This window comes from Sceloporus undulatus, chromosome 2 (genome assembly GCF_019175285.1).
Source record: "Sceloporus undulatus isolate JIND9_A2432 ecotype Alabama chromosome 2, SceUnd_v1.1, whole genome shotgun sequence".
Lineage (NCBI taxonomy): Eukaryota > Metazoa > Chordata > Lepidosauria > Squamata > Phrynosomatidae > Sceloporus > Sceloporus undulatus.
The window spans coordinates 188,842,435-188,865,349 of NC_056523.1; the positions used below are offsets into that span (position 1 = coordinate 188,842,435).

Sequence of the window (22,915 nt, forward strand, 5' to 3'; positions counted from 1 at the left end):
TTCCAGGATAACCTGTGGATGTTGAAACAATTTCTGGAATGCCAAGCCAGTCTCAAGAAGAACGTCTGGCAAGAGGATTGTGAGTGATACATGTTCACATAGTTGTTGTTTTTATGGAGTTGCCAACTTTGATTTTGAAGTTCAGGCTGTGTAGATCACATTGATGCACCCACCCATCCTTCCAGGAAGGGTCAGGACAAAGCATGTGGGGTGAGGAGCAGCATCAGAATAAAATCTTGTCAGGTAGGAGGTGGAAACCAATGGGTTACAAGTAGAATTATAGGTGATAGGCACGGCTGGTTGAACCCAGCCCTGACTAGCAATTCAGTTGGACCAGCTAACAGTCAGCTCTGCTCCATGCCATGTAGAAATGTACCTGCATCACTGTCCAGTTCTTCTGAGAAACCTGAAAAAGAAGGTACTGTATGTTTTCAGGGATATGGATTCTTCAATTCCCTCAGAAGCAAAGTATCTCAGGTGACCCCCCCCCCCCCCCCCCGATTGTTTTCCCAGGAGTCTGAATCCAGCTCTGTGCTTCATTGAGATTCTTTATGGTGGAGAACTTATGGCCTTCCACTAGCTGTTGGACTTGAACTCCCATCAGTCCCAACCATCATGGCCAATGTTCAAAAGTGCGGAAACTGGGCCTATATCTGAGAGGTCCACATGGACCCTCTAGCCCTCTTTTCATCTTCTTTCTGTCCCTTTATAACCCCAGATGGTCACCACCCTACCCATGAGGTGTTGCTTGCTTAGGGAAGGCTTACTGGACTCTTCCTTTGTTTTGCAGCAGTCAGAAATGGGCAACTATAATGGGCCAGTCTCCAAGCTCCCCTGACCAGGAAGGTAAATAATTACTATGCTAAACTGGTCAATTATGTACAAACAATGTGTGGGTGTTATGTAAACAAAGTAGATGCACCACTAGAATAGAAGCCTCTCTCTTGGTTGCTGCCAGAAGGGGTCCCACCTGCAAATATAAATCTGGGGGCTGGATTTACACACACCATCTTGTCTCTCTAGATGAGATGTCTCTTTATCAGACTGTCCTCTACTTGAAGGGTTTTTAAATGACAGCTTTGTCTACGAAAGATGGTCCAGTCCAAGACTGTCTTAAAGAGGAACATCAATTGCAGTTGCATATCTGCAATTAGCAGAAGGCTGAGCTGCCGCCACACAGCTCACAGCAGCACTATGTTCCCCACTATAGAGAGCTATAGTGCATAATATTTATTTTAATTATAACTTGTCTTTCTTCTGGTATGGAAGTTACAAACCATTTTCTGATGTGGAACAGGATCCATGTTTCCATTTCTGAAAATGCTCTATTTTCAGGTGTGTTTTCAGTCATCGGGCTGTTTAGGTGCTCTAAATAAACTGTATGTCCCATGAGTGAGATGGCCAATGAGGTCCAAACATCCATATTTGACCATATTTGTTTTGAATTGTAGTCCCCATAGCCCTTCGCTAGGGTTGCCAGGTAAAAAAAACAGGACAGGGCTCCTATACATTTAACAGTTGTATAGAAGAGGACATTTCAGCAGGTTATTGTAATATAAGCTCCATCTGCTGAAATGCCCTTTTCCATGCACCTGTTAAAGGTACAAGAGCCTTGACCCATTTTTCACCTGGCAATCTATCCCTCACCACTGGCTATCCTGACTAGGGCTGAGGGGAGTTATAGGCCAGAAACATCTGGAGAACATGTTGTTCACCTGTGGTTTACATCCAGGCTGGGAACTGTGCCACCCACAGCTTGGATGTGGCCCACCAAGCACCCTTGTGCAGCCCCCCCCCCCCCCGCCACTGGATACTTCCCACCCCACTCTCCATACTAAGAAAATATTTAGGGGCAGCAAAACTGTAAATCTGGGAAAGCTTTTAAAGAGATGAAATCACTTTCATGAGCCGGTGTTCAGAATTAGTATTGTTGACAGCAGAATTACCTTGGATGTCTTCATAATCCAGGCTTCCTGTGGAGGAGACAGACAAGACCTGAGAGTTGCTATATATGTTGCTTTTGCAGCAACAGAGTCTTGTGATATTTTTGCTGTTGCATGCCTCCAAGTCGTTTCTGACTTATGGTGACCCTAAGGTGAACTCTGCCTTTCTCCAAGGCTGAGAGACTTCCCCAATGTCAACTATTGGGTGTCCATGGCTGAGCGGGGATTCAAACCCTGGCCTTCAGAGTCCTCATTCAATGCACAAACCACTACACAATAGTGGTTGGCATGTAATGGAAGCTGGGATGAGTTGGTTACTAGTTAAAGAAGAGAATTGGCAAGGACAAGAGCATAGAAGGGAAGCTTTGACCCAAATTATCCTACAATAGCTGGCCGAGAGGTGGGATCTAGACTGTGAAATATCTACAGGACTTCCCACAACTATCTCCATGCAGAAATCCCCATCCCACTCATTGGTTTTCCCTATTGGGAAGGTAAGCAGGGTGAAGAAGCTATATTCAGATTGTGATGAGACTTGATGGCACTGGGCTTCCCTCATTACCCAGCTTGACTTTCAGTTGGGAAGGCAGAAACGATGGGAGTGGAGAATCCCTCGGGTTCCCAGATCTTGGGTCTTAGCTCTCTTTTCCAGTTTTCCGAGTGAGGAAAAAGAATCTTAGAGCAAGAGCACTGTTTTGAAGTGTGTGTGTATGTATTACAGACTTGGTGTGTGTTTTTGAAAACTGAATGGGGTTCTCTGTGTAATTATGCTTAATGCATACTTTATCGTGATTGATGACAACACCAGTGGCTTCCCCTTGAAATATCACCAGGGTCATCTCCAGATCTCAGGTTTCGGTCCTGGAATAGTTTACAGCCTATTGTGTATAGCCCTTGTAATCCTAGTTTATATCCTACTGTTCTGTACCCCTTTTACACCTTACTCACTTTCCCAGGGGATGGATGGTAGAACTGAAGAACTGTTAAGACTTATGGATGGTTTAAGAAGAGAACAGGTAGATGGCTTCAAATGAGCTTTAGGTCCTAGGTGAACCACATAAATGAAGAACTGATACTCCTATACTTTGTACTCACCTGGGTGTCTCTGGGATGTGACAAAACTATACACAGCTGGTGGATTCAAGGACTCCACGTACTCTATGTCCAGGTCAGTGGCTGAGCGTAACTCAGACTCACTGGGCAGGAGGAGGAGGCTGATGTCAGAGGCAGGTGTAGTGCTGCTAGCAACACGTCCAGGGCCTTGGGTCACCATTTTCTGTGCCACTGGAAGTGTTGTTCCAGGTGCTAAGCCCCATGGAGCAGTGCTGTTGTGCAGAGGCTTATCTGTGTGCACTTCTGTGGCTCTGCCACCCTTGGAAGTTGTCTTACTCTCAGGTATCTTTCCTGTCTCCATCCTGGCAGTACTTTCCTGCCAGTTTGTGTATGGTTGGTGCTCAGTGGCTGGCTGAAGTGTCATCTGAGGCTGCTCCAGAATACTGGAGTTATGCTCTGATACCTTTACATTTCCAGGTGGGTGCCCTGGAGTGGTCACTGCATCAAGGACACCTAGCAAGAGGACCTTGCTAATGGCTGTTCCTCTGGTCTCAAAAACAGAGTGAGGCTGAACTGTGACTTTGAGTCTTCCAGCCCTGGTGGGGTTGGGCTTAGGGGTTTTGAGAGGTAGTCTGGTGGTTTTAAGGGATACTGTGGTTCTGGGTGGCTTTGTGGACCCATGTATTACAGCTGGAGTCAGAGACATAGCAGTCAACCTGGGAAGTGGCGTGGCTTTGGCTGCTTTGGTGCGGCCAAGTACAGTAGGTGCTGGGGATATGTAAGGAGTAGGGATGATGGTAGTCATGGCAATAACTGGTGGCAATGTGGCTCTGACTGCTTTAGTGACTCTAGTGGTGATTGCCGGAGCCAGAGAAGTGGTAGCAGCTCCAGGCCTAACCATTCCCTTGATTGCTTTTGTGACTCCTGGAGCACTGGTACCTCCAACCACAGGAGTAGTTTTAGCCACCTTAGAAAGCCACGATGAAGCAGGTGTTGTTCCCAAGGCTTGAGGAGTGGCCTTATTGGCTTTGGTTACCCCAGGAGGAGTGGTAATTTTTGCCAGCTGGGCTTTATCTCTGTGCTCATCTGGTCTCACCACTATCAGAGATGTCACAGGGGTGACAAAGTTGTATTTAAGGGACAGGTTGGTGGCCTTTTCAGTAAGCAGGCGCCGAGTAGCTGTGTCATTGGCTCGGAACCGGGCTTGAAGCAGGTCTTGAATGGTGAAGTATGCCCAAAGCCTCTGCACAAAATGACCAATCTTGTTGGCACCCACAGAGCAGCCAAAGGGAGCTGCTTCAGTGGTATTGGCTGAGATGTCGTTTTCCAGGCTGAGTGGGCCCTCTTGGCCATTCCCTGTGGTGCGTATCCGCAGTTCTGATGCTCCTGGCTTCACTCGCCCAGCCACAACGAGTTCAGAGCCTTGGAAGTAGTTGGGGAAGAGATTCTGAGTGAGGTCTTGGGCCACTCCATCCAGGTAGGCCAGCTCCACATCATACAGCAAAGGGCTGGCAATCTCATCATAGAAACCCTTGAGCTGCAAAGTGGCATCAGCATCCTCATATATACGGCGGGCAACGCCACGGTTTTCTAGTGAGAGGCGCCTCAGCAGCCCATAGTCAGCATCATCACCAAAGGCCAAACCAAACAGTGAAATGGTGCCCTTCAGAGCCTGCTGAGCGTTAGACAGAATGCGGCTGCCAGCTGTCACTCCTGAGGTGGGTTCACCATCTGTCAAGAAGATGATCAGTGGGATTCTCTGTTCCCGCATAACCTTTCCTGCCATTAGAAAGCTTTGGTTGAAGACAGAAGCGGCTGCAAGAAGAGCTGCATTGATGTCAGTCCCTAAGGAGCAAAAGGCCAAGGGAGATCAGAGGACTGTTGTTTAAAGGAACAGATAGGCATAGGTAGCTATTACCAAGAATTTCCGGGTGTCCTTATTAATATATTCGTAATTTGTAATTAACATTTATATCCCACCCCTTCTCCAATGATCTCAAGGTGCAAAGGACATTAATCTCCTCCACCCTACTTTATCCTCCCAATTACCCTTGAGAAATCAGGCTAAGAGTGACATGGCCAATCTAATTGGGGACTAGAATTGGGATTTCCCAAATCTTGGTCCCACAGGAGGCTTTAAAAGGTGGGTGTTGACAACCGTCATCTCCTCTACTTTAAGCTCCTACAAGCAAGAATGAGAATTTGAGAACAAAATGAAAGCATTGCCTAGTACAACTTCAAGACCCTCCTGCCTGTCACACTTCCCACAACCATCTTGGTCTTCACTCACATCCATCAGCTTCCATCTTGCTGACATAGTCCTTGGCCCTCCTGATGTTTTGTGGAGTAGCTTGTATGGATTGGCTGGGTTTCCACACATTCACTGTGTCTGAGAAAGTAACGATGTTGAAGAAGTCATCTTGGTGAAGGTCACTTAGTATGACATGCATTGCTTTCTTGGTCTGCAAAGCAGAAGAGCAGAGAAAGGGTTTATGTTACTCAGAAACACCTAAAGGAACTCTTACATCAGCCTTGCACAACTCAGAGAGTCTCCAAATAAATTGGATTGCATCTTCCATCATTCATTCACAGCTGGCATGGAAAGCACCACCACAGTAAGAAGGCATTAATTTGGGGAAGGCTGTCTTCTATCACTCTCAAGTAGCAGGAGGCTATAGTACTTTTCTAATCACAGGACTACTCAAAGTCTGTGAAACTGAGACTAGAAATGGCTTCTTGCCGCTTGTCTGTGTAATCTCCAGCTCATACCATGTGGAGAAAAGAAGGCTGATTTAAGACATTTTCCTGCCTAGAACAGAATAGCAAATCCACCACCACCAACCCAATTTAAAGCAGGCACTGAATACCAGCTTGAAGTGGTACACAAAGTACTACATTGTAGGCTGTATACCAGGATTTGGCCACTTTTTATTCTTGAGAAAATCCTGAAAGTAAAAAGCAGCATGTTTTTCCCCACTGTATTCATGGTTAAATGCGGGATAATGGCGATGTTGGGGGATGTCGTCTGAAAACAATCCCGCTTTTGCAGGATATTCCCAGATTTAATTCCCATCTATCTACAGGTTCTGAGCGCTTTGCCTCCCATGTGAAAAACTTCCTAGTCTGAAAAATCAGCATGCAAAGGAATTTTGTAGCACCTTTGAGACAAGCATCTGAGGAAGTAGATTCAAGTCTACAAAAGCTTGTGCTACCAGCTTATTTATTTCAGTTGGTTTTGAAGGTGCTATAAGACCCTTTCATGTGATAATGAACAGTTCTCTGCCCTTTCATAGCACCCAAAATCTGCTGTTCTCTCTACCTAATAGGGCCAGTTGTGACAAAGATCTCCACGTTTAAAGGAGTCTTGCTTATATAGGTGTTGAACCTGTATTTCAACCAGTCCTATTCCCTTCCATTCATTTTCAACATGCAGTCACACACATACGCACACACACATGTTCCCTGGTTCTGGCTATGCTTCTCCTATTTCACTTGCAACTGCTATACATCTTTTCCATGCCCATTACTCACTGTTCACCTGTTTCATCTTTGTGCCATACATGGAGCCACTGACATCAATAACAAACACCACATCCTTTTGTACTGGGGGCAATCCCCTTGGGGCAAAGTAGTGAACAAAGTAGCCATTATAGATCTGAGAGACAAAAAGGAATAAAATGACCATTGTGAGGAGGAAAAGGAAGAGTTCAGTGAACAACATAACTGCTTGGCTGGTTTGTTTAGTCAAAGAATATGAACTTGCCTTGCCTATTGAGAGTCTCTCTAGATGTGTTATAACACCCATCATGTCCAGTCATCATGTAATAGAGCAAATCTAGCTGTGTTGGGGGGATTCCAGTTTAGGGAAGGCTAGCATAAGCTATCATATAATTAGAGAGACATGTGTCCATACTGTTCGCAGTGTATTAATATCTCGGTTTTTCATCCTTTTTTCTTTCTAGGCCCAGATCCATGGAACTGCAAATCTGCCCTTTGGGTCTGTCTCCAGACCTGCTTCATGTAGTCTATTAGCCTCCCATGTCTTTAGACTTTACTGCATGAGAAAAGAAAGGTGAAATGGGTTGGGAGAGTAGCAGCTTTATCCTGGCTGCTTCACATGCCTTCACAGCACTTCCATTTTATTCCTGAGGGGACACAGTTGTTGAAGTGTGCCTAAAAAGTGTTTAATTTTTTTTCTTTTTTCTAGTCTCTTTTCTAACCTGTACATCGCCTGCAACATCTGGCATGGCCACGTCATACTGCACAACAAAATCACCCATGATTCCTGAACTTGAGAACGTTGCCTGTTCTTGGGGCGTTGGGCTGAACACAATCCAAGCGCAGTGTGTTCCTTTCTCCACCTTTGTAGATGGCGGCACATCAGCATCCCCTGTTAGATGGAACAGCACAGTACATTAGTAGGGACAAGGGCTAGTTCACACTGGCTCTCCCATTAGGCTGTGTTCAGCAACCACCCCAGACAGCAAATATTGGACAGTAGAGTTCTGCAGTAATTCTGCTTGAAACTTTTCTAGGACAGGTACACTGCCTATCCTGTACACCCTATTATTATTATTATTATTATTATTATTATTATTTAATATAATGCTGTAGATTTGCACAGCGCCGTACATAAAACAATAAACTAGTCTGCTCATCCTCAGAGATCGTGAATGATCCTGTCCCATTGCCACAGTTGAACTAAGTTTCAGCTGCTAGTCCTGTATTTCTGCTAGTGAAACGGTGGTGGTGAGGGTCTTGTGCTTTACAAGGTTGCAAGGTGTGTTGGCATGACCTTGAGTGCAGCAATACATGAAGACCCGTGTGGGCATTTTTGTGATTCAATCTCCATTATCTACATCATTGGTCCAAAAAACACTGCGGAAAGAATCCACCTGGAGACCACCTTAACTGTTGTTTTGTGAGACATTTAGCTGTCTCTGTTCAGAGAGCTCTGGTGCTACAATAAACTACGATTCCTAGGATTCCCTAGCACTGAGCCAGAGCAGTTAAAGCAGTCTCAAACCAGATTATTTCTGTAGTGTGTTTTGGACGATAGATGAAAGTTACAAATCTCTGTGCCTTTCATAAAGTGTTGTTTCTCAGCTTAAACTATAAGTAATGAAATGCAGAGAAAGGAATCAAAGAGCAGTCAGGAGTGAACCACCTAAAGGTCTAGGGTTCTGTAGGATGGGTCTAGTTCTCCTGTTTCTTTTGACATCTGAGGAAAAGGTCAGCTCTCAGTGAATGTTATTTCATCTTTGCTGAAAGCCTAAAATAAGTATCTTGGGAGGTAAGAATATCAGCAACACAATTGATATACAAATTGGCAACCCACTTACCAGTATTACAACAATAATGAATTGGGGGAAGAAGTGTCATAGTTCTGAATGTATCAGGAACCTGCACAAATTAGGACAATCTAGGGAGGAGGGATGACAAGACTGAGCCAAAATGAAACCTTTCAGGTTTTGTTCAGTTTCAAAAGGAATAAGAGAAAATATGTTTCTTTGAATCGAAGCAAATGTTAAAGGAAATGTGTATTTCCTATGTTTAACCTGATACCTTCCCACAATGAGACTTCCTCAGAGATCTGTGCCTCAGCAGTCAAATGGGCAAAGTCCATTTTCTACCAGTTGTGCAAAATAATAACACACCCAACACCTTAAATGAAAGATATAAAGGTGAGGAAAATCAAATGCTCTAACAGTAATCTTTCTTCCCTAGTCTAATAATTGTGTGTGCCTTCAAGTTGTCTGTCAACATATGGTGACCCCATGAATTTCATAGGATTTTCTTAGGGAAAAAATATTCAGAGATGGTTTTGCCAGTTTCTTCCTCTGAAATATAGCCTACAGTACCTGGTATTCCTTGATGGTTTCCCATCCAAGTACTAACCAAGTACCCTGCTTAGATTCCCAGCTAACCAGATGACCATGTTTAGCTTCCAAGATTGGACAATATCTGGTGCTTGTGTAGTAAATTGTCCCTATAGAACATCTGGGGCAATTCCCACCCGCATATTTAAATAATGATTTTGAACCTTGAGGACAATATGCAGCACTCAGGCCACAGTTGCCCTAGCCTTGATCTAGTGTGACCATCTGTGGGACTAAATCCCCACTGCCTATCACAACCACTCTATTTGGAAAAATCCCTCTAGAAAGTAGGAGAATGACTCCATACCTCGGACAGCATTGGTCAGAAGTCTGCTTGTGCGGAGGGGCAAAACGTGGACATAGTCAATGCCAGTCCTCTCAGAAATGGTCACCTCCACGCTGAGGTTCTTCACCACCTGCTGGGGCCGGATGTTGATGGCATGCTGATACTTGCCCAAATGCCGCTGCAACAGTTCTTCATAAATCAGCTCAAAGGCTACCTTGCCTCCAGCCTCCACACTGGTTGACACTCTGAATTTTTCAGTTTCTCTGTCCCTGGGAAAAATCACTCCATAGCAGGTTACCAGGTAATGTCTAAAATCCCCTAAAGCAAGACTGGGGGACCTGATGTCAGTGGTCTCCAACTCCAACTCCATAGGCTAGATATGATGAGAGCTGTAGTCTAATAACATCTGGAGAGCCACAAGTTCCCCAGCCCTGTGTTAAGACAACAGTCCATGTCTGTGCTAAGACAACAGTCCATGGGCAACAGTCCAGCAGTCCAGGCTTGTTTTCAGTCTGGGCTCTATATGTTTTGATGAAGAACTAGTGTGAATACTGTATTCTGTATCAACATGATCTCAAGAAACTTCCTCATGTAGACTGAGCCTAAGGCAGAAGAACCAACCAAATTGTTCCCCTGTATGCTTCAGAACAGATGCTGAGTCTGGGCTGCCAACAAGCAGTCTTTCCTATAAAGTTGTGTGAATTGATGATCAGATGGATACAAAGAATTTTAAACCTGAATGATGTTCTACTAGGTATCAGCATTAAAAAGACTGAGAGCCTGTACAGACAGGCCAAAATAAAGCAGCTTTGGGTCACTTTGGAAATAAGCTGTTTAAATGATGCATGAATCCTAAGAGTCCAGAAGCTGTGCCAAGGACTGGAGCGCAGCTTTGGCACAGCTTCTGGCCTCTTAAAATGTGTGTGTCATTTAAACAGCATACCTCCAAAGTGACCCGAAGCAGCTTTATTTTGGCCTGTCTGTATCGGCCCAGAGTTGAGTTTAGATTAATTCTTATTTGTAGCCTGCTGTCCTGTGAAATGTTTCTAGAGCAATTGGCAATACAGATAAAATACTTCAAAAAAATTTATTGATTCAGGGAATAAAAAAAAAAGCGGGGGGGGGGGGGGGGCTTCAAAAGCAGACCAATTTAGCCAGACAGTGAGATAAATTTAGAGCAGTTTATTTCAGATATGAAAGTTTTTCTTTGCTAAAACTGCAAGAGTCAGTCTTGATTTGCATGGTATATAATTATGCAGGTGCTTTACAAATAAACATCTGTATATATACAAAAGCTAGCTCTGCCAGATCAGTGATTCCCAAAATTGAATCTTTATCTCTCATTGGATTTTTACTCTTATCAATTTCAGCCAGCATGGCTAGTGTTAGCGCTGATGGGAACTGTAACCAAACAATATCATGCGATCCAAAGTTGAGAATCACTGTGAGCTTAACCCCTTTGATTTCATGGAAGATTGACATGAATTCTTGTAAACCACATTAAAAAGTTGTATTTAGAGACATCATGTCCTCCATTGATAAGAACATCATTGATAAGAACATTGTGGAGCTGCTAGAAGAGTGTCTGCAGTCAAAAGACACATGTTGAACTTGTCTTCATCTGAATGATAGCTATTTTAACAACAACTAGTAATTTATCTTTTCTTATATGTTAGCCAAGAAATGTTAACAAGTAGGATAGTGCTTTTCTTCCTTTGTCCTGACTCTAAAACTGTAAGAAAATAAACAAACTCACCTATAGCATTCTTGACTGTAGTGGAAAGAGATGCCAAAATCCCAGTCCCAACTACCACCACCCACCCCCAATGTGTTTCTGGCTTACTGGTACCTATTTGTTGTCTCAGAAGTATAGTGAAGGCAGTGTACAAATGGAAGCCCTCCACAAGATGTCACTTGTCTCTGGAGGAGGGCAAGCATGTCATGGAGCAGTGAGGAGAGGGATGTTTGAAGGAGGGGTCTTACTTGGTGCCCACATGAGCTGCTGTCTTTCCTTGCCTGCGGGCTTCATCATACATCTTCTTAGCCTGGTGTTTCTCCTTCACCTCAGCCACATAGATCTTTTCATTCACGATTCTAGTTTGCAAGGAGAGAATAAGATATGTACCCAGTCACTAGAGAATCTTGGGTAACTCTAAAATAATTGATAAGAAACTATAAAAATTATTTCAGTTTTAATATTACATATTCCTGGTTTATACTCTAAAGGAACAGGATCCCATCTGTTATTGGAAGCTAAGCAGAATCAGCCCTGATTATTATCTGGATAGACCACCAATGAATAACAGGCTATATTTCAGAGAAAGGAGCTGGCAAAACCACCTCTTGAGTATTCCTTGCCTAGGAAAACCCTATGAAATTCATGGTGTTGCCATAAATCAATAGGTGACTTGAAACCACATGCGCACACATTCCTGTCAATAGATAAAGAGAACAGAAAATAGGCAACAAAAGGGTTCAGGTGATCTTCTCAAAGTTATGAGATCAATGCTTGTCTGCCCTGGTTCTGCAAAGCCAAGCCTTGCAATTTGGAACTGGTTCCCGCTTTCCACGTCCCTGTCACAACAAGTAATTCCCTTAGTTCAATAACTGAGTCTTCACTAGTTAAACTCAGAAAACCCAGTTGCTATACAGTTACTATAGGTCTACACCAGAGACATTTGCGAGAAAAAAAAAATGATGATGTTAGTCACAAACCTGTATTTTGTCAAGATTAATAATAATAATAATAAGATCTCAGAACACCAACAACAACTTCTTGACAAAATGCAGACCTATGATTAACAGCATCATTTTTTTCCAACGGTATTATTTTTAACACCTTTGCCTGATGAAGAAACCAGTGGAGCTTCAAAAACCTGTGACATATATATTACACATTTTGGTTGGCCCACTAAAAGGTATCATTATTTTTTTGTGGGTTTTTCGGGCTATGTGGCCATGTTCTAGAAGAGTTTCTTCATGACATTTCACCAGCATCTGTGGTTGGCATCTTCAGAGATTGTTGGAATGGAAGTGAGTGGGGGTATATATACTGAGTGACCCTGGGTGAGGAGGAGGGATTCCCATGTTAATCTGTGTAATGTTCTGTTGTTGATGGCCAGGCCTCAGGGTGGGAGGATATGCAAAAGAGAAAAGACGGCTGCCCGTATCGCCGGGCAAGCCGATTTGCCGACGCGGCGGCAAAGAACTACAGGCCCCAGAGTACTCTGGGGCCTGCACCGGCTCCCTATTGGTGCGCGGGGCGGAAGGGGCTGTCCTTCTGCCCTGCGACACTCTGGGAGCCGGACTCTGTGGTCGGAGCTCCCGGTCCTCCAGGGCAACCCATTGGCTGGGTTGCCTTGGAGGAGGAGCTCCGTAGCCACACGTTGGAGGGGCGGGGCTTAGGCCTATATAAGGCCGCGTTGTCGGCCCCGTCCCTCAGTTGGCGCTTGGCTCTGCACGGTGCAGAGCCAAGATAGGAAGGGAGGAAGACCGGGAATCTTCCCCGCCCACCCACCGCTTTCTCGTGGGTTTTTTCTGTCACAACTTTGGGCGGCAGCATAGGCCAGGATCTGCACGGTGTGATACCAGGGATAGGGAGCTCTGGTTTGGGAGTCACAAGGTACCCGGGGGCGAATAGGGCAGGCATAGGGCCATTGCGGGGGCCATACGTGGGAACGCCTCCCGGTGACTAGGGGCTTAGTGAATATGTGAACGCATGACATGGTTTGCGGTCAAGGTTGTGTTCCTTAGCCCCTAGGTCATCCCATGCGCCTGGTGGGTGCCAGGTTTTGAATCAGACAACATCGGGTTGTTCGATTCCGCAGATCCTGACCTCATGCTTTGTGCCAACCCTTACCAATTGCTTGCTAATAAAGTTGTGGCCTTTTCTTCCAATATGTTGTTGTGTGGTTATTTGCTGGAGCCTCTGAGGCAATTGGTGTTTGCTAATTGGTGATCATTGCTCCTGACCTGGGAATCACTCCTCTGTACCCAGGATCACACCAGGTCAGCATTCTCTGAAGAGGCCAGCCAAAGATGCAGGCGAAACGTCAGGAAGAAACTCTTCTAGAACATGGCCACATAGCTCCCAAACCCCACAAAAAACTATGGATGCCGGCCATGAAAGCCTTCGACTTCAGAAAAGGTATCATTGTTTTGTGGATTTTGGATGTTATTGTTCTTTGCTATAAGGTCAACATGGCTACCTCTGGATATGTACTGGTAGAGAATTCAAAATTTAATATGACCACTGCTGAAGCTACAAAAGCTGTCCAGGGTGCATAGGATCCATTGTACTACCCTTATCTGAAACGCTTGTGAGTAGAAATGGTTTGGATTTGGGGGGGATTTTGGAATAAGTGTATTTGCCTATACATACATAATGAGATCTTGGAGATGGGATCCAAATTAAAACACAACATTCATTTATGTTTCATACACACTTTATGAAATAGCCTGAAGGTAATTTTATGCAGTTTTAAAAAATAATTTGGTGAATGAAACAAATTTTGTGTATACTGAAAAGCAAAGGTGTCACTATCTCAGCTGTCCATGAGACATGTTTTGGATTTTGGAATATTTTGTATTTTGGAATTCTGAATAAGGGATTCAACTTCTACTTTGGTGAAAGGTGTGCAAGAGCATCCAGCCAGCTGTCAGACATACTAAGTGGCTAATCAATAGCTAGGTTTAGGGAAAGAGCTGTGATTGGGAGACTTTGGATGCTCTTGCTCCTTACACAAGGAAGTACCAAATAACTCTTTCAACTACTGGGAGTTAAACCAGCATAACCACCAGCAGGATTCTGGCCAGAGGATCCAAGCTGTGCAACATTGATTGGACAGTTGCTAAAACTCTATGGGAGCTGATTGCTGGGGTGAGTCCAGCCCAGGATAGAGACGTGAAATAATGGGACAAATCAAATTGGATTTCTGGAGGGAAGAAAACCACCAGGAAGTATATAAGACAGTGTCCAAAGTCAAAGGAATAGCTGGAGTTTGAACTGTGGAATATGAAGAACAGTCAGCAGGAGACCCAAGAAGGAAGAAGAAAACAGGACCAAGGACTGAAGAAGGGAGCAAACAGTCAACAGCAGTCCCAGAGAGGAAATCCATAGAGAAGGTGAGAATCTCTCTCTCTGTATGTCTGATTTGGTGTCAGTCCTCAAGAGAGCTGTGAACATGAGAGTTAATCCAGAGTTATGACTGATGAACAAATATTTTTGGAGAGAGGTCAGTGTTGGTCACTGTCAAGGCCAAACAAGGATTGACTTGCTATATATATGTAAGATAACTAGGATGGAGTCTCGCAGAGGCTTGGCAGCCATTACATGTAGTTGACATAAGGGAATTTTTGCCTTAGGTACCATTCTAAGTGGCTATTAAATAAGAGTAATCAGGATTACTAGTGTATGAGTAGATTAGTAGTATAGGGATCAGTAGACATACTGAAATTAATAAATTATGACTTGTGTTTATAGAATCATAGGTTTGGAAAAGACCACAAGGGCCATTTAGTCTAATGCCAGCCATGTAGGCCCACAGTCAAAGTTATTCTAAGAAATAGTTATCCAACCTCTGTTTAAAGGCCCATAAAGATGGAGAGTCCACCACCCTCTGAGGCAGATCTATTCCACTGTGGAAAAGCTCTTACTATCAGGAAGTTCTTCTAATGTTTAGGTGGCATCTCTCTCATGCAATTTGAATCCACCAGTCCATGTTCTAGTTTCCAAAGTAGCTGAAAACAAGCTTACTCCATCATCAACATGGCACTCCTTCAACTATTTTAAAATAGCTATCCTATTGCTTCTCAATATTCTCTTCTCCAAGCTAAACTTTCCCAGTTCCCTAAGACGTTCCTTATAGGACATGGCTTACAGACCTCTTACCATGTTGGTTGTCCTCCTTTGAACACATTCCAGCTTGTTAACATCCTTTTTGAACTGTGGTGCCCAGAACTGAACACAGTACTCCTGGTGAGGCTGACTGAGACTGAGTAAGGTGGTACTATTACCTCCCTTAATCTGGACACTGTGCTCCTTTATGTATTGTTAAACAAAACCTGTGTTTTATTCAAGGCCTAGGCAAATCTACCTAAGGCAATATTTGGGGTTGTTATGCTGGTGGCAGATACACAGTGGCTAAGAGTGGTCCAGTAGTGGGGAATAGGCCAGTCCATATATATGGATAATGGACATTTCATTGTAGTACCAATGGCATAGCTCTATAAGAGTGGTCTGTGATGCATTCCACCACCCTTCCTGAGGGGAATCTCTACTGGAGACTAACTGTGCAGGTTTTACAAGCCTATTTTGGTTTGCCCTGAAATATTCTGGGAATCTTAATTCCTCTTAAATATTTTGGGAACTCTATGCAACATAGAGAATTCTTTTGTAAGAGACTCCATGCTGCCGTACAGTGAATTACAAGTGAGGGAACAGGGAATGACAGTTCTGCCCAGATAAGTCTGTAATATAAAGATAGAAACATCCAGAAGCAGTCTTCTTGTTTATAGCTCCTGAGATTTGGAACATAAGACATTTGAAACTAGCTCTGGTCTTCTTCCCTAACACTTCTGACCTGAACCTTTTAATTGAAAATGTTAGGGATCTGTTACCTTCTCTGTCAGTCTGAGCTATGTCTACTCCTACCCTTATTCCCCCCACCTCAGTGCCATACAGTTATGGGTAAATATGGTGATGTGTCAGTTTAAGGGCTGTATAAACTGTCTTTCTGTGTCCCAGACTCACATGGTAAAATTGGAGATGAATGCTGAATTGGGGAGATCCAGGTCAAAGATGGCTTCTTTTGCCTCTGTGTGTGGGTTGCTCATGACAGTCCACACTCGGGTGAAGGCATAGCGGGACACAATTGATGAGCGTATCAAGAAGCTAGAGATGGTGAGCTAAGGAAGGAAACCACAAAGACAGTCAATAAAACTGTCTGAGATGTATTGCAGGTCAAGAATGAAAGTCAAGAATACAATCTCACCCCAGTAATAGCAATGCTGTTGCATGAGAAGTCCATGTTTTCTCCTGTGCTTGGAGACAAGATTGGAGGTTGTGTTTTGGACCACTCTGGTCACATATATACGACAAGATCCAGTTCTACAATCTAATTAGCTATGCTTAAATTGGTTACTTCACAATGGGAATTTACCTCTCAGCAAACAGAAGTTAGGGGTGAATACAGCCAGTATAAGGGTTGAACGCCCCAAAGTGTTGTTAAGCTCGATGGGACAGGACATTCCCCTCATTATTTGAACAGATTTCAAAGAACACACTGTTAAGACTAGTATTACTCCATTATTAAGACTATTGTTCAATCTAACTATGGCTACATTCTTCTAACTGATTCTGCTACCTGTATAGGGGAATGTCCTGTATAGAATAGGGCTTGCAATGATCTGGCTATAGTTGAAGATGAATAAAGATTGGTTAGTAGTCCAGCATGTCACCTACCTCGGTTTTGGGAGCTTTTACCTGACGTGTAGATCTCTGTGGAAGAAGACAAAAAGTTATTTCCTTCAAAATGAAAAGGAAATTCTTGAGAACAAAGAAAATGCAAGTGGAGTAGGCATATTTTGCACCAACTGATTTCCAAACAACCTTAAAAAACAAATTACTTAGCTGACTGCCCAAAGCCAGTGTGAAAACGTCCCACCAGTCAAGCTTGCCATCCCATGAAGATAGTTAAGAAAGTGTTTCCACCACCTTTCCAACCAGGGAAAGTAATGAATCCATGATATGCCTTCATGTTCTTTTCTGAGACATTGATTGACCACAGTGCAAAACAGAAAGCTGGACTAGACAAGTTTTTGGTCTAATCAGCATGGCTTTTATGTTTTTATGAGATTTCCCAGATTCAGCCTCTGTGACTACGGAAAGCCAGACCTTAGTTTTGTTGTTTTTTTAAGAGGGAAAATAGTCCTATTTCCTCCAGATTATATCCTGCCAAACCACAAGGTGTGGTTTACAGGAACAGGTAGTTTCCTTTTAAAGTCTTCCCTTAAAAGCCTGTTTACTAGCCCAGTGTGGTCAATCAAACTGTCCTTGAAGATATACAAGGAGGGCCTTATCAGGATCAGGTTGCCCTTTCCCTCTCTGGTGCAAGTTACAGCAAGCACTATCCAGAACAGAGGTACGTTTCAGAGAACCTGCTGAATTTTTTTTATCCATATAGATTCTGAAAATACAGGCGCCATCACCTTTCCTTCGATTTTGCAACACTTTATTCAGTTTTGCCACATAACCAATCTCTGTGTGTTTTGAGTCACTGGTTAATTGGAGATTTCCTTTAGATTTTTTTCATCCTGCCTTCTGTATATTCCCAACCCAACTCACCAGGTGCCTTCAAAGAATCCAGACATGTTGTTTTCCCAAGCAATTGAAGGCCAGGCAATCTTTGCTTCAGGGAGTCCACTGGGCTGTCTATTTTTCTTTCAGTTTATGCCATCCCTACCACAGGTGACATTTCCAGTTCTGCCAACTTTGTTTTTAATTGCTCCCCCAAAACCATTTCTTTCTAAACATGCAAATGCCTTTCTCCCTTTGAAGCCTGTAAGATCAGGAAGGAGGGTTATGCTCAATGCTTGCCACTTTCTTTAAACAAACAACTATTTCAGCTGCATGGAGATGCTGCCAGTGCAGGCTGTTCAGATCAGAGTTTGATCCAAGGTACGAAAAATCTTTATTCCAATTTCATAGTTTTTTGTGGGTTTTTCAGGCTATGTGGCCATGTTCTATAAGAGTTTATTCCTGACATTTTGCCAGCATCTGTGGCTGGCATCTTCAGAAGTCTAAACCTGCTATTTGCATGACGTTTTTTGCACACAAGTTGAATAAGTAGGGTGACTGTGTCTTCCTGCATAGCAGGGGGTTGCAATGGATGGCCCTTGTGGTGTCTTCCAGCTCTATGATTCTATGCAGACTTACCTGACCCTCTTGCCAACTGGGAACTATTCTGTTTCTCCATATTCTGTTCTAACAGTAGTCTCTTGTTCTAAGTGCAGATTTCTCAGGACTATCAAATGTATTGGCATTTCCATGTTTTAAGAGTGTTCCATAGCTTTTTGTGATCTATGCAAAGGCTTTGCTGTATTCTATAAAGCACATGCTGATTTTCTTTTGAAATTCCTTGGTGTGCTCCATTGCCCATTGTATGTTTGCAGTTTGGTCTCTAGTGCTTGCACCTCTGGGATTTCTCTCTCCATGTATGATTGGAGTTTGTGTTGCAGTATTTTAAGCATAGTCTAGCTTGCACGGAAAATTAGTGCTATGGTCCTATAGGTGTTGCATTCTTTTGTGTTTCTTTTTTTTTTCCTAGGGAGATTTCAGGCTTGATCTGTTCAAGGATCCATTTCTTTCTCTTTTAGAATCATAAAACTATAGAATAATAGAGTTGGAAGAGACCCCAAGGGCCATCCAACCCCATTCTGTCATGTAGGAAATCTCAATCAAAGCATCCCCGACAGATGGCCCTCCAACCTCTGCTTAAAGACCTCCAAGCAAAAAGCCTCCACCAAAACCTCCAAAGGAGTGTGTTCCACTGTCGAACAGCCCTTACTGTCAGGAAGTTCCTCCTAATGTTGAGGTGGAATCTCTTTCCCAGGAGTTTGCATCCATTGTTCCAGGTCCTAGTCTCTGGAGCAGCAGAAAACAAGCTTGCTCCCTCCTCAATATGACATCCCTTCAGCACACTTATCCAGCACCACATCTCAAATGCATTTATTTTCTTCTTACATGCCTATAAACTACAAGAGCCAACATGGCTGATCTTCTCTGTAGCACATGACACAATAGAACAGATAAGTAACAAGAGCCTGCAAGACCTAAGCCTGGGCATCAAGATGCCTGAAGAGGAGCAGCCAGTCTTCTCGGTCATCATTGTTCCTGCTTTTCTATTTCTAGTGAGGAGTGGTGGTGAAGGTGAAAAGAAGGAGCAAGATGTCCCATTGAGCTGTCACAAGATCTAACTCTAGTGCAAAAAGTGGCCACGCTACCCTTACGTGCATATCCAGATGTTTTGGACTTCAACAGCCAGAATCCCTCACCACAGACTATGCTGGCAAGCATTTCTGGGAACTAAAGGTCAAAACAGCTGGAGGGCTAAAGGCTGAGAATCACTGTATTAGGGGTTTTCTGTCATAATTCTTATGCATGCCATGATCCATTTCCTTTAGTTATTAAATGCATATTCTATCTTTCCATCAACAAATAGCACTGCAGGCAGGTAACTTCGGTAAAATGCAACAAAAAAATTATTTTAAAGTAATTTTTAAAATTAAAAATAGCTTTTTAAATGGAGGCAGTAAAAAGAGAACAACAACACTGAACCAGCAAGGAGCCTCCTTCAGCAACTTCCTAGAATAGCTGCCAAAGGAATGTTTGAATAAAAAGTCTTTGCCTGCTGGCAGAGGGACAACAGAAAGAATAAAAATAAGCTCCATCCCACACAGTGGGACTTACTACCCAGCAAACACACATAGGATTGCTCTGTAAACGTGCCAATTTTCTCAAAATCCCTTCCTCTTATTTTCAGTTCTCTATATATAATGTGTGTACGTGTGTGTATATGTGTGTGTGAGAAAAGAGGACATAAACATGGAAGCAAGAACGTCACTTTTAAAGAACCCATAAAACCCTGAGTACTGATATGTTCCAGTCAGATATATATATATATATATATATATATATATATATATATGTTTTTAAACAATGGGGAAAATTCAATAAAATAAATGAAAACTTATCCTTTAATTACAAATGAAACAAATCTACGGTGCTTTGTTATGAATGATATGGGAATCTTATCACTTCTTGACAACTTTGTTATCTTTGGTGGACACCATGCCTTCTTCCATTCATTCAACCGCAAATATTATTCTCACGACTTTATTTTGCGCCTTGATCTGTTTACAGAACATCTTTTTTATGTATCCAATGTCTTGAATCCAGAAATAAAAATTTTACAAATATACACATGCAAAAACAGATTTCCACCTGCCCAAAAGCTTTTTCTGAAATCTGGAAGATTATAGACTGAAAAATAAAACTGAAATTCTATTAATTCAACCATGCTTTTTTAAACAGGGGATTGTTTAGCAAGGAGATTAGAAAACAGTGGGGGGAGGGTAATAATAATAATAATAATAATAATAGCAGCCTCTCTTCGAGGAGATGTGGGAAATAATAGTAATAATAATAATAATAATAATAATAATAATTAATAGAGAGATCTTGTACCACCGTTGAGACTAACTGAAAGAAAGAAATTGGCAGCATGAGCTTTCGTAGACTTCAGGCTACTTCCTCAGATGCTTTTTAATAATAATAATAATAATAATAATAATAACAATAATAATAATAATTCTTTATCATCTCTCCTCAAGGCTTGAGGCAGGGATCAACATATTAAAATACAAAACACAATTAAATAGATATGACTATTTTTTCTGTCTTTCTACTCCCACTGGTGGGGTTTTTCATCACACCCATTGCTGCATGTATAAAAATTATTCTAGGACACTAACTATTTTTTATGCCTGGCTTGAAACCTTCCCATTCATGGACTGCACCTGCTGTGTTTTGGTTTGTTTGGTCACTTGAAATTTGGATAGGAATGAGTTGCAGCTGCAATGCACTGGATTTGAACCAAGATTGCACAGTGGTGTTGAGTGCCTGGAACTGGATAGAGAATATGCACTCTGATTCCCGTTAGTGACAATGAAGTTCCAGTGCCCAAAACATGAAAAAGATGGTCACAGAATGGACAAGATTCACAGCTGGTGTCCTTGCCCTGGAGGCCACAGGCCAGAGCCTCAGGGATTAGTTTCTTAGCTAAATCCAGAATGCTTGGCTTGGTCCCAGACTGAAAGGTCTTGAGGTGAAAGAAGCTCTGTGGGAGTGGAGCCATGGGAAGTCGGGGCATTTCTGACATGGATTCACTCTTTGGTGTAGAAATGATGCTGTTTTGGACCCATTAGCTAGAAAGTACAAAATGGATAAAGGATTCTCACCCTCTATTGGAAAGAGAGTAGGAATGTTTTGAGTAACAGTAATTCAGAAGCCCATGGAGCCACGAAAGCTTGCAACATATATTGTGCATTTCGGTTGGCTGATAAAGGTATCACTGATGGATTTTTATTTGTATTTGTTAAATGGCCAGCACAGCTCCCCCTGCATGTTTTCCGTAATTCAGAGCATTCTAGAATGGAAAGGATACTGTTATTTATGCATTATAAAACCAGCTTTGCTGTCATTCTCTATAGAGAACAGCCTTTTCATTTTGCCTGATGAGGAAGACTTCGGTGTAACCATGCATTTTGCACCATATTTTATCCATTTACATCTACAAATAAGGACAGCTACTTGCCTAGTATGCATTCCAGGTTTACTGTGCAATCCTAAGAGAAACACTGATGACTAGGTTACTCCTTTCTTCAGCCTTTTGATCCCATTTTCTTTTTCAAATTCAAGAGTAGAACCCTGGAGCAGAACCTCTATACTGCTCTTGAGCAAGCATTTGGCACTAATGTCTCCAACTGATTGTCTCACTTGATTTTTCCATTTTCTTAAAGCAACAACAAAAGCTGCCAAAGACCAAGAAAACAGCAGGGTATAGCCCTGGCCTAATACCCATCACCCCCCAGTAGCTTACCTGATGGGGAGGTACATGGCTCTGAATAGGGTGTCCCACAGTGCTTAAAGGTGCCAGGATCAGGAGGAGATAGACAGAATATCCCAGGAGCTGGTCCATGACTGGCACGAAAGTTTTGCCTCGTCCTTGCAGAAGGCTCTGTGGATGAGAACGCCTCCCTGGCATCTCTTTCAATTTGTACTTTTAAACCTTAGGATTTTTTTCACCTCTTTTTTTAAAAGGACCTATAAATGTAGCATTCATCCTGATACAAGCCTTGATTGTCCATGCATCCAAGACTGGAGGGTGGCCAGTTTCACTGGTTACTCCATAAGTTGAAATGAAAACAAAATATTCTGAAGAGCCCCGTGTCCTGTTTTCAGCACTTGATGAGGGCTCTAGAAAAAATAAAATAAAACAAACAGTTCTACAAATATGCCATGTAAATAGAGGATGGGTCCAGAGAGTCAAGAGGACAGCAGAAGGTCACTGAAAAAGGACCAGCATTGTTCCCTCATTGTACCTGCTGCAATGTCTTTTGGCAAAGATGTGACAGTTTCTAAACCACAGAACCGAAAATTCTCAGTATGTGTGTGTGCGTGAGGATTAGGAAGGGAGAGATTTCCTGAGTGAAGAAACCTTAATTAATTTATCCAGTTTATTTTTTGCCCAAGGTTAGCTCTCCCAGTTTTGCAAGAAGCAAATCTCTCTGCTAGTGGTGAAGCAAAAAATATTTCTGTTTCCACTGCTCAGGCTGCGAAATAAACAAGCATGCTGGCCTGCAGCACTCAATTTGTGAAGGAACAGGGAGAAGAGAACACAGGCCTTCTCCACATACTGTACATACATACATATAATTTCATGCAAGTTTAGAGAGGCACTGGAATTTTTCTACTTCAGGTTCTAAAATAGGTTGAATAGCATATATTGTTATTTGGGAGTGAAAGGAATATACCACCATTAAGTGCTTTGCCTCTGTCAGTAAAATACCTTGGGTCAGAATGGTACACACAGCAAGACACACAACATATTAACACACAGCCCTGCTGGAACACCTAGTATTGGTTCCCCACATCTCCCATTCACAGTGATATTTCCATTGGCCTGTCGTGAGTA

General features: G+C 42.8%; 1 protein-coding gene across 1 annotated transcript in view; it reads right to left on the minus strand.

Annotated features, from left to right (window-relative positions):
* The window catches only part of ITIH6 (inter-alpha-trypsin inhibitor heavy chain family member 6), a 28,737-nt gene extending 6,575 nt beyond the window's left edge, over positions 1 to 22,162 (minus strand). The window contains exons 1-11 of the mRNA XM_042447266.1: positions 21,821 to 22,162; positions 16,624 to 16,659; positions 15,913 to 16,067; positions 11,145 to 11,255; positions 9,183 to 9,430; positions 7,217 to 7,386; positions 6,535 to 6,651; positions 5,287 to 5,458; positions 3,039 to 4,841; positions 1,947 to 1,973; positions 377 to 406 (exon numbers count right to left, since the gene is read on the minus strand). Coding sequence (XP_042303200.1) covers positions 377 to 406; positions 1,947 to 1,973; positions 3,039 to 4,841; positions 5,287 to 5,458; positions 6,535 to 6,651; positions 7,217 to 7,386; positions 9,183 to 9,430; positions 11,145 to 11,255; positions 15,913 to 16,067; positions 16,624 to 16,659; positions 21,821 to 21,985 — 3,034 coding nt within the window. The 5' untranslated portion in view covers positions 21,986 to 22,162. The remainder of the gene's footprint in view (positions 1 to 376; positions 407 to 1,946; positions 1,974 to 3,038; positions 4,842 to 5,286; positions 5,459 to 6,534; positions 6,652 to 7,216; positions 7,387 to 9,182; positions 9,431 to 11,144; positions 11,256 to 15,912; positions 16,068 to 16,623; positions 16,660 to 21,820) is intronic.
* Between the last annotated feature and the right edge of the window lie 753 nt (positions 22,163 to 22,915).